A 12,927-nucleotide genomic window follows, 5' to 3' on the forward strand; every position below is an offset into this window, starting at 1 on the left:
TCATGCTGTGATAATTAGGGCTGCATGCTCTATTTGCAGCACTGAACATTTTCAAAGAAGGCAAGCAGCCACATTCATTGGAGACACTCACCCTCACGCCCTCACACCCCTCACTCGCCCTCACCCCCTCAAACTCCCTGACCCCTCACACACCTCCTCACCCTCACACCCCCTCACTCTCACACACCCTCACCCTCACCCTCTCACCCTCACACACCCTCTCACCCTCACAACCCCTCACCTTCACACACCCTCTCACCCTCACACCGCCTCACCCTCACACCGCCTCACCCTCACACCCCCCTCACACCTCCCTCACCCTCACACCCCCTCACCCTCACACCCCCTCACCCTCACACCCCTCACCCTCACACCCCCTCACCCTCACACCCTCTCACCCCTCACATACCCTCACACCCCCTCACACCCCCTCACTCACCCTCACACCCCCTCACCGTCTCACCCCCACACCCTCACACACCCTCACCCCCCTCACCCCTTCTCACCCTCACACACCCTCACTCACTCTCACTCTCACACCCTCACCCTCACACCCCCTCACACCCCCTCACCCACTCACCCTCACACACCATCACCCTTAAAAACCCTCACCCTCACACACCCTCACCCACCTCACCCTCACTCACCCTCACTCACCCTCACACACACTCACACACCCTCACCGCATAGCATAACAAAACATAGCATAGCATAACGAAACACAGCATAGCATAGCATAACAAACAAAAGCATAGGATAGCAAAAGCCCAGCATAACAAAACAAAGCATAGGATAGCAAAACAAAACATAGCATAACAAAACAAAACATAGCATAGCAAAACACAACAAAGCATAGCATAGCATAACAAAACATAGCATAACAAAACATAGCATAAAAAAAATAGCATAACAAAACAAAGCATAACATAACAAAGCATAGCAAAACAAAACATATCATAGTAAAACAAAACATAGCATAGCATAACATAGCACAACAAAACACAGCAGAACAAAACATAGCATAACATAACATAAAACAAAGCATAGCATAACAAAACATAGCATAACAAAACATAGCAAAACAAAACATAGCAAAACACAGCAAAACATAGCATAGTATAAAAAAACAAACCATAGCATAACATAACAAATAATAGCAAAACAAAACATAGCATAGTAAAACAAAACATAGCATAGCATAACATAACACAACAAAACAGCACATAACATAAAACAAAGCATAGCATAACAAAACATAGCATAACAAAACATAGCAAAACACAACAAAATACAGCATAGCATAACTAAACACAACAAAACATAGCATACATAACAAAACACAGCATTGCAAAGCATAGCAAAACATAGCTTAGCATAAGAAAACACAACAAAACATAGCATAGCATAACCAAACACAACATAGCATATCATAACAAAACAAAGCTTAGCATAACAAAACATAGTATAACAAAGCATAGCATAGCATAACAAAACATAACATAACATAACAAAACATAGCATAGCAAAACACAGCATAGCATAATAAAACACAACAAAACATAGCATGGCATAACAAATCATAGCAAAACACAACAAAACATAGCATAGCATAACAAAGCATAGGATAGCAAAACTAAACATAGCATAACATAACAAAACAAAGCATAGGATAGCAAAACAAAGCATAGCATAGCATAACAAAACATAGCATAACATAACAAAACATAGCATAACAAAGCACAACACAGCAGAACAAAACATAGCATAACATAACAAAGCATAGCATAACATAACTTAAAAAAAGCATAGCATAACAAAACAACAACACACAACAAAACATAGCATACATAACAAAACATAGCATTGCAAAGCATAGCAAAACCTAGCATAACAAAACACAACAAAACATAGCATAGCATAACAAAACACAACATAGCATAGCATAACAAAACACAACATAGCATAGCCTAACAAAACAATGCTTGGCATAGCATAAAAAAACATAGCATAACAAAGCATAGCATAAAAAAGCATAGCATAACAAAGCATAGCATAACGAAGCATAGCATAACAAAACATAGCATAGCAAAACAAAGCATAGCATAATAAAACACAACAAAACATAGCATAGCATAACACAAAGTAGCATAACAAAGCATAGCATATCAAAACACAACAAAGCATAGCATAGCATAACAAAACACAACAAACCATAGCATAGCATAACAAAACAAAGCATAGGATAGCAAAACTAAACGGAGCATAGCATAACAAAACAAAGCATAGGATAGCAAAACAAACATAGCATAGCATAACTAAACATTGCATAACATGACACAACATAGCATAACAAAACAACACATAGCATAACAAAACAGCAAAACACAACAAAACATAGCATAGCTTAACAAAACAAAACAAAACATAATAGCATAGCAAAACATGGCATATCAAACACAACAAAACATAGCACAGCATAACAAAACATAGCATAGCAAAACAAAGCATAGCATAATAAAACACAACGTATAGCATAGCATAACAAAACATAGCATAACAAAACATAGCATAGCATAACAAAGCATAGCATAGCAAAACACAGCATAGCATAATAAGCATAGCATAACAAAGCATAGCATATCATAACAAAACAGCATAACAAAACATTAGCATAATAAAACAAAGCATAACAAAACATAGCATAGCAAAATAAAACGCAACAAGACATAGCATAACAAAACATAGCAAAACACAATAAAGCATAGCATAACAAATCATAGCAAAACACAACAAAGCATTGCATAGCATAACAAAACAAAGCATAGGATAGCAAAAAACATAGCATAGCATAACAAAACAAAGCATAGAATAGCAAAACAAAGCATAGAATAGCAAAACAAAACATTGCATAGCATAACAAAACATAGCATAACATAACACTCTATCTATCTGTCTGTCTATCTATCTATCTATCTATCTATCTATCTATCTATCTATCTATCTATCTATCTATCTATCTATCTATCTATCTATCTATCTATCTATCTATCTATCTATCTATCTATCTATCTACCTCACTCTATCTATCAATCTATCTATCTTTTGCCCTCACTCTATCTATCGCCCTCACTCTATCTTGCTATCGCCCTCACTCTATCTATCACCCTCACTCTATCTATCTATCTATTGCCCTCACTCTATCACCCTCACTCTATCTATCTATCTATTGCCCTCACTATCTATCGCCCTCACTCTATCTATCTATCATTCTATCTATATATTTATCTAGATACTGATCACCATCACTCTATCTATCTGTCTAGCTATCTATCGCCCTCCCTCTATCTATCTATCTCCCTCCCTCTATCTATTTATCGCCCTCACTCTATCTATCTATCTATCGCCCTCACTCTATCTATCCCACTCACTCTATCTATCGCATCACCACAGCATTACTCAGCACCACCACAGCATCACTAAGGGGCACAACAACATCACTATGTGCTACCACAGGATCATTGAATGCCACAGCATCACTAGTCGCCACCACAACATCACTCAGCGCCACCACATCAATCTGTGCAACCATTCAACAACAACTGGGTCAAATATGTTCTCTCAATGTGTCAAGCTTTATTACAAATGTCACAAAAAGAGGTTAGTATTTCACTTCTGTTCTTGGATTTTCGTCACAATAAAATACACAGAACATATTCTTCACAAAAGTTATTTACAAAAGTTTAAGCTATTGCCATCATAAATTACAATAACTTTTATTTAAGTATTAATTATTAAAAAATTAAAAGCCATTGTTATTTGTAATATCAATACATCTAAGTCACGGGAATACAACACATATTGCATTACAAATGCTATAGGTGTCACAAGTTATAACTATTGGCACTGTAAATGACAAAGCTTTTATTTTTGCTATTTTCAAAACCAACACATAAATAAAAAATGTGTCATTTACAATACCAATAGCTCAAACTTTCCTAATGCGAGACCTTATGCATTGCAAATGCTTGTTATTAACTGCAGGTTTATCAAATGTGATTAGTCTCTCAGTTTGAACCTCTTGGATTGTAGCAAATTTTGGTATTCTGCTATTTCTTGGGAGTCCACTGGGCCTACTACTTATTATTGGCCACATGATTGTGGTTTTACCAGGTCGATGGATACAACTCGGTTCTCCTTTTTACCAGCAAGGGGCGGTAGTACAACTGATCTTGTTCCGTTGACAGCTAAGACAGGTACTGCTTTTCTGTAAGAAGGCCCAAATTCCTTCTTCACTGCGATCTTCTCTCTGACCAGATCCCCAATCTTTGGAATCCAGACAGGCCTTGCTGGGACAAGTGGTTTATCTTCAGTGGCTGTTGGCTGCTGTTTTAACTTTATGTTGCTCAGAGCTTTTCTTGTTTCATTTAAGTCCTGTAAAACAGCCAAACGATCTTTGATATCAAAGCATTTTTTCTCTACCACTGAAGTCTGACTATCTAAGTCCTGAATATGCATTCTAGTACCGAACAATAGTTCGTACGGACTGAAACCTTTTAGAGAATTTCTTGGCAGGTTATTAGGACTACGTTGGACACTTGTTAAATGTTGGACCCACCCATCACCCGAACCTAATACCCTCGCCGTTATAGATTGCTTTATGTGCCGGTTTTTTCTTTCCACAATCCCATTTCCCTCAGGATGGAAGGGAACAGAGTACCGCAATGCAATGCCCATTCTGGTCATGGCCTCCTTATAAGCTCGAGAGCTAAAAGCAGGACCCTGGTCAGAATGTAGCATGCCAATTGGGTATGTGCCGATAAAGACTCGCAAATCATTTATAAGAGTTCTGGCGTCAGCCGAGCGCTGGGGTCTGTATTTTTAAGTGAATCTAGTCTTAAACAGAAATTAATGGGACGCTGGATTTTACCTATAGATAGCCTTATGCTAACTACAAGAAGGGCCATGGCAATACTCCGGTCGGTTCGCTACTGCGATCTCTGTTGCAGTTTGGACAGCTCTTTGCAAATTTGTAATGTTGCATGCTCATCCCCGGCCACCAGTATTCTGATTGTAATTCTTTCAGAGATTCCTTGATCTCTTGGTGCCTTAGACCCAATCCCAATCGTGCTTCGGGACCAGTATTTCCGGATCCAAAAAGCTCTGATCCGAAAAATAAACATGACACCAAGTCTTCGGAACCGAAGCCAAGATCCGCTCCAAAGACAATAGACACTGTAAAACCTTCTAAGCATTTCGGTCCCAGCAAGATAAAACGGCACCAAAAAAGGATACTTCCGCAGAAGAGCTTTTCTACCCAGATCCAAAACAAAAGACTCTTTGTTTTAATCCAAAGACTGGATATGTAATTACAGTGCCTGAAAAGAGGAAAATGGACTCTCCCAAACCACATCCAGTTCCTCTTAAAAGCATGCTCAAACTTCCCCATAAGAATTCCTTCACTTTTTCTAGAGATACCAATAGATATTTCTCCTGCACACTCACCATCCATCACCCATAGCCCTATACCACAGGATGATGACGATGAAGACAATTATTCACATGGGGTAGAAAGTGAGCAACACATAGATGACACAGATGACCCAGACAATATTCCTGGGCCATCAGATGATCCCTGGGAAGATTGTAATGTACCAGATGCACTAGATCTGCCACAAGATGACGCATACCCTTGTAGACCATCCCTCCCTGATGACACTATTGGGTTTACACAGCTCATTCATAGAGCAGCCACTTTTCATGGAGTGGACTTACATACAGATCCAGTGGAAGAGGACTACCTTATTGATACATTACTGTTGTCACATAAAACCACAACCACATTACCAATACTTAATGGAGTGGTAAAACATGCACCAGAGGTATTCAAAGACCCCGTCAGTGCCACGGTAATTAACCCCAGACTAGAAAAAAAGTATAAAGCGGCTCCAACTGACCCAGCATACATCAAAGGTCAGCTGCCAAATGCGAGGAAAAGAGCTAACTCGCAGACAACAGGGGATGCTCCACCCCCTGATAAGGAATCCAAGCTTTTAGATGCTTCAGGAAAAAGCACCATCTCACAAACAGCCAACGTCTGGAGAATCGCTTACACTCAAGCTTTGTTAGCAAGATATGATCAAGCTCATTATGATGAGCTAGAAACACTCATGCAACATTTATCAGAACAATATAAAGCCAGGGCTTCCGAGGTTATTACCAATACCTCAATTCGCTGTGCATTAAATGCCGCCGACACAGCCTCTAGAGCTAAAAATACGGGAGTACTGTTACGTTATTGCCTGAAGCTCACTTCCACTCTTCCAACAATACCACCCAGACAACGTCCCATGTCACAGGAGCATCTCACACTCCTAAAACAAGAGTTTGCATCTCTACTGCAAAAGAATGCAATAGAACCAGTCCCAAAACACCATCAAAACACAGGAGTTTACTCCCTACACTTTCTCATATAAAAAAAGGACAGTTCCCTCAGACCTATACTAGATCTAAGGCCTCTAAACCTTTACATACAGTCCAACCACTTCCATATGGTCACATTACAGCAGGTTCGGCCTTTGTTAAAACAAGGCGACTTCCTTGCCACATTCGATCTCAAGGACGCCTACTTCCACATTCCTATCCATCAATCTCACAGAAAGTACCTTTGATGAGTACTAGACGGTCAACATTACCAATTCAAAGTACTCCCTTTCAAAGTAACTACAGCACCTGGAGTTTTAACAAAGTGTCTAGCAGTAGTAGCAGCACACTTAAGAAGGGACAACATTCATGTCTTCCCATACCTAGACTACTGGTTAATAAAATCCAACTCATACCATCAATATGTACAGCACACTCATCAGACCATCTGCCTATTACACAAGCTAGGATTCACAGAAAATCAAACAAAGTCACATCTCCAACCGTCCCTGTCTCAACTGTATCTAGGTGCCACAATAGATACCTCCAAATCAATTGCATCCCCCAATCCAACAATGATACAAAGTATGCAAGCTCCTATATCAAAATTCCAGTCGCAACACTCACTACCAGCTCGAGTGTTCATGCAATTAATCGGAATAATGGCATCTTGCATTTTCTTAGTGCCACACTCAGTACTACAAATGTGCCCAATACAAGAGTGCTAAGAAAGTCAGTGGGATCAGGCTCAACAACAAATAAGAGATCTGGTGGTGGTGGACGACCGGACACATCGCTCTCTGCAGTGGTGGAACACCAAAAACCTTTCCAAGGGCCGGCCGTTCATAGAGCCTGTTCCACAAGTGGTGCTAACCACAGACGCATCTCTCACAGGATGGGGAGCGCATTTGGATGAACACACAGTACAGGGCACATGGACACCGCAACAAAAGCTACTCCACATAAATCATCTGGATTTGCTAGCAATTTTTCTAGCTCTAAAATCGTTTCAACATTACCTATCAAGCAAGGCTGTACTAGTCCGTACCGACAATATGACAGCCATGTATTACATCCAAAAACAGGGAGGAACACACTCCTTACAGCTCTCCCGGCTGGCGCAGAGCATATGGAGGTGGGCCATTCCTCAAAAAAATCTTTCTGTTAGCAGAACATCTACCAGGAGTTCACAATCAAGTTGCGGATCTGTTAAGTCGTCAGACACAACAGATACACAAGTGGGAACTTCATCCTCAAGTTCTTCAACCTTTCTTTCACAAGTGGGGCCAACCAGAGATAGATCTGTTCGCCACACACTGCAACTCCAAATGCCCAAGCTTCGCCGCCAGATACCCACAACTGTTGTCCAAAGGCAATGTGATATGGATGGGTTGGTCAAACAAACTTGCGTACGCTTTTCCGCCTCTCCCACCAATTCCGTTAGTGGTACGCAAGCTACAGCAACATTCCCTCACATTGATTCTCATAGCAAGACAACCATGGTACTCCAAACTACTAGAACTCTCAGTAGTACCACATCAAAAATTAAAACTCTATCCACATCTCCTGACACAGAACCATGGGGAGATCATGCATCCAGACCCAATGCAGCTCAACCTAGCGATTTGGCTCCTGAGGACTTAGAATTTGGATGCCTCAATCTTCTGCCTGATTGTATGAATGTCATAAAAGAAGCGAGACGCCCCACCACTAGAGCATGCTATGCAGCCAAGTGGAAAAGGTTTGTTGTGTATTGCACAAATAACAACATTAACCCATTAGATGTTTCTATCCAAAACATCATATGCTACCTGCTCCATCTACAAAGATGTAATGTAGAGTACTCCTCAATCAGGTTACATCTTGCTGCTATAGCAGCCTACCTTCAAAACAGACAACATTTGTCATTATTTAGAGTACCTGCCATCAAAGCGTTTATTGAAGGACTCAAAAGAATAATTACTCCCAGGATACCACCCTCCCTGTTATGGAATTTAAATATTGTTCTCACTAGACTTATGGGTCCTCCATTTGAACCCTTGCATAAGTGTGAGTTACAGTTCCTTACATGGAAAGTTGCTTTTTTAGTTGCTATTACCACACTCAGAAGAGTAAGTGAGATCCAGGCATTAACAATTCAAGAACCATTCATACAACTCCATCACAACAAAGTTGTTCCCAAAACAAACCCGAAATTCCTTCCAAAAGTCATTTCACTGTTCCACCTCAACCAATCTATTGAGTTGCCAGTATTCTTTTCTCAACCACAAACAGTTGCGGAAAGAGCTCTACATACATTAGATGTAACAAGAGCACTCCTCTACTACATTGATAGGACAAAACCATTTCTTAAACCAAAACAATTGTTTGTGTCCTTTTCTCCTCCACATAAAAGTAATCCTATTTCAAAATCTGGGACTGCAAGGTGGATTGTTAAATGCATTCAAATTTGTTACCAAAAAGCGAAACGCACTCTATCTATTCCCCCTAGGGCTCATTCCACCCGTAAATTAGGGGCATCTATGGCATTCCTATGAAATATACCCCTAGATGATATCTGTAAAGCACCTACATGGTCTACACCGTAAACATTTACAAAACACTACTGTGTAGATGTGCAAGCAAAACAACAAGCTAGTGTGGGCCAGGCTGTACTCAAGATATTATTTCAAACTACTGCAACAGATATTGGTGGTCGCCGCTAAGGGAGAAAAACTGCTATGCAATCAATGCAATAGTGTGTGGTCTGCAGCCCATATGCCTCGAACAAAAAATGCTACTTACCAGTATGCATCTGTTCTTGGCATTTAGGGCTGCAGAGCCACACACACCCACCCGCCTCCCCGGCTACCTATATCTGTTCCAGTAATATCTTAATTAGATACACAAGACATGGACATCCTTTTCTATACTTGTACAACTTCCATCATTTCCCCAATGGCGAAAAACAATCTGAGGATGGAGTCAATGCCCATGCGCACTACGATCTACAGGAGGAGTCATTTAACAGACAAAGACTCTTGCAAGACAACAACAAAGTGTAATCATCCGGGCCCACCACCAGATGGCGATCTATACAATAGTGTGTGGCTCTGCAGCCCTACATGCCAAGAACTGATGCATACTGGTAAGTAGCATTTTCCTTTTTACATGGAGACAGATCCTCTATCACTGTGTCCAGGCCCCTCTCCTGTTCTTGATTTGGCTCTGTTAACTATCCTGGAGTTCTGTCTCATTTCTCCATCCCTCTACTGTGACTTTTGTACGTCATGCTCCCATTATGGTATGCCATCACTACAGAGTACCCACTGTACCCCTAGTCCCATATACGAGGTGGCAATAGGACAGCAGGCTTTATTACTTGTGAAAAGATCCACTTTCAGTCAACCAACTAGTGAACTGTAATTGCCTAATACAATCAACCATTGTACCACATATTGAGTCTTGGGAATTTTGGGTCTAGCAACAGTCCTGCTCCTTTATGTCTAGCCCATATTTCACCCATTATGGGATAGGATCATATTTTGCCCCAGTACATATTTAATTGGATCCATGATCCATCCTTCACAAAACTTCCTCTAGGGTCATTTTGGTGTCCATTTTGTTAAAGTATGTTACCAATTTAAATGTTAGTGTAAATGCATGCATTTGGGTATTCATTGTTCTTTTGTCAGTACTATTAGGGATATTTGAATAGCAATGTGTGCACAAAAGAAGACATATATTCAGAATATTGTTGGGAAGAAAGATTTGAATGATTATCCACAAATATTATCATTTAATGACCCAATAACAGGAAGTCTATACTGTCCTTCTCATTTAGGAGTTATGGGTCAAACGTCACTGGCAAAGCGTTAATCATTTCTCACTATCCTACAGCTATTTCAATTTCGTTTTAGGAAAATCAGTTAACAGTAAAAATGTACAGTAATAGATTTCTTTTGTTTTGCAGGTAGACCTGGTAGAAGAGCAGCATCTCAAGTGACTGGTAACAGAGCACCTCCAATTCAGGATTTCTCTGGTGGACGTTGGCATTGTCAGTCGAGCCCCATAAAGTGCATCAGTCAGTCTTCTGTAGAAGATTTTTTCAAAGACAGAGATAGAGATAAATGGAGAAATAAAGGTGATTTGGAAAGAAAATCTGTAATAAAATGTAAAATAAATGTGAATTTATTCAAACTGCTGCTTAACTCAGCTAATTGTTAAGGGTGATATTAAAACAATCTATGAAATCTGGTGTGTCAAAGAAGCAGCACTAAGTCTATATATTTTAGACCTTCTGATGCCTCCACTAAAGCTTTTGTAGCTGCACCATTGACTCTCCAGTAACATCAGTGCACTCTGAATGACTGGAGGGTAGCACCTGCTTATAGCGACTCTTGACTGTGGCAGGCCCTCAGTCCTTTAACTTTCTACCCATTGACACCTCCACAAAGTCCAAGAAGCAGAGTCGTATGCAGCAACCCAGGGAGAATCCTGATAAACCAATCCACTACATCAGGAGTTTTAAGCACCTATTAGTGAAGGTAGTAAGAAAACAAACTGAGAAGCAAAGGGAAAGATGGCTTGGTAAAAAGAGCTCTGCAAGATTTTTTCTCATGAAAATAGTACACCTTTACAAAATTAGCCAGGTCTGTCATTTGTAAATTGGATTTTTTTTAAAAACATTTAGTTTGAGGCATATGAGCTGCAGATCACACACATGTGCATAGATTGCCATCTGGAGTTGGGCCCGGATGTTGGCACTTTTTTTGTCTTGGAAAAGTCTTTGGAAGTCACGAGATAGGTGACTCCTCCTTTGGATCATAGTGTACATGGGCATCGGCTCCATCTTCAGATTTTTTTTTTCCGCCATCGGGCTCGGATGTGTTTATTGCGCTCCAGTTCGGTGCCGTTACCGATACAACTTTCGACTCGCAATCCTTCACCTTTTCCCCGGTATTGTTTCGATTGCGATCTCTAGTCGGCGCGCATCTCTTCAACTTCAAAGTCCTCGATTCCGGTCATCGACGAAGGCCTTCGGGCCTACCTAGGCCAGTACATCTGGCTCATGGAAAGGACTCCTTTTAAAAAAGTGTCCTCAATGTGGATCGAAGTTTCCACACACAGACCTTCATGAGGTGTGTAACCTTTGCCTTTCACTGGAGCACGAGGCCAGAGACTGTCCAGCTTGTGTCTCTTTCCGCTCCAAGAAGACCATTCGGCATTGTCGAGCTCGAAGAAGCATGGCTCGCTCGTCGACATCCATCCCTGACGACATCTTCCAGGAGGGCGCCGATGTGCCAGAGTTGGAGCAGATCGAAGAAGAAGCCCATGACTTCGACGTCGAAGACATCACTCCTGGGCAGCGGGTTGTAAGTAGTGACATCCACCCTGACCCACTCTCTCCACCACCGCAAAAGGTTTTGGTAACACCTTCACCTTCGGGACTAGGTACGCACCAAGACAAAACTTCTCCCGCCCTGCCTTCGGGCACAAACAAGCCTTCAGGCCACTCTGGATCGAGTCAGCCTGCTGTTGGTGCCGAAAGCCAAACCCCTGCACCCAAAAAGAAACCATCCTCCTCTTCCATGCCAAGCACTGCCTCCACATCGACGCTCTCGGCACCTAAACCTACTAGCACCGACCCCGTGGTCCGGAAAAATCATTGGAACCAACTAAAAAAAGCAACTTTCAAAAAGTACAAATGGTCAACCGTTGGAGTCGAAAAAACCCTCGGAACCGAAAAATCAACCAGTACCGCAGGTTCCTTCAGAGAAATCTCACGCTGCCAAGCCAAAAGAGCATAAATTCACTCCAGATTCGGTGCCAAGCAAGCCAAAGAAACCGAAAAATTAGGCTCCAAAGGACCTGCCTCAACCAGAAGAGCTTTTTAAACTGGATCCAACCCCAAAAACTCTGGTAAAAGACCCAAAAACAGGTCAACTAATTCTCAGCTCCAAAAAGAGACCAATGGACATGCCTCTACCGGCTCCACCTCCACCTCCACCAAAGAAGAGAGACATTGCATCATCTCCTCTCAGAATTCCTTCACCACCTCCACCTCCACACCACTCCCCTACACCATCTCCACTCCCCTCACCATCTCCTCCACCAATAGATGATGATGATGATACCTCTGATGACTGGGGCAGGGTACAGATGACGCACCACTAGGGAATCCTAGTCCGCCTCACAACCCAGACCCATGGGACGATTATAATACACCAGATGTCCCTAATGTACCACAAGTTGACATCTATCCCTCTAGACCCACCCCTCCAGAGAACACCATAGATTTCAACCAGCTTGTTCATAGAGCTGCACGATACCACTGGGTAGATTTACATACAGACCCTGTGGAGGAGGATTTCTTAAAAGACACGTTCAATACATCCCAAAGGTCCACTTCTGTCCTCCCCATGTTAACAGGGGTAATCAAACATGCCGTGAGGTGTTCAAAGCTCCTGTTAGGGCTATGGTTATTAACCCCAGGATTGAGAAAAAATACAAATCTGCCCCAGCAGA

General features: G+C 41.6%; 1 protein-coding gene across 2 annotated transcripts in view; it reads left to right on the forward strand.

The window, feature by feature from the left end:
* The window catches only part of LOC147722733 (NFX1-type zinc finger-containing protein 1-like), a 1,249,199-nt gene that overhangs the window by 172,275 nt on the left and 1,063,997 nt on the right, over window positions 1–12,927 (forward strand). For both annotated transcript variants that reach the window (XM_086965207.1, XM_086965208.1), the window contains one exon: window positions 10,373–10,543. In XM_086965207.1, coding sequence (XP_086821333.1) covers window positions 10,373–10,543 — 171 coding nt within the window. The remainder of the gene's footprint in view (window positions 1–10,372; window positions 10,544–12,927) is intronic.

The sequence above is a fragment of the Lissotriton vulgaris genome, chromosome 4_1 (genome assembly GCF_964263255.1).
Source record: "Lissotriton vulgaris chromosome 4_1, aLisVul1.2, whole genome shotgun sequence".
Lineage (NCBI taxonomy): Eukaryota > Metazoa > Chordata > Amphibia > Caudata > Salamandridae > Lissotriton > Lissotriton vulgaris.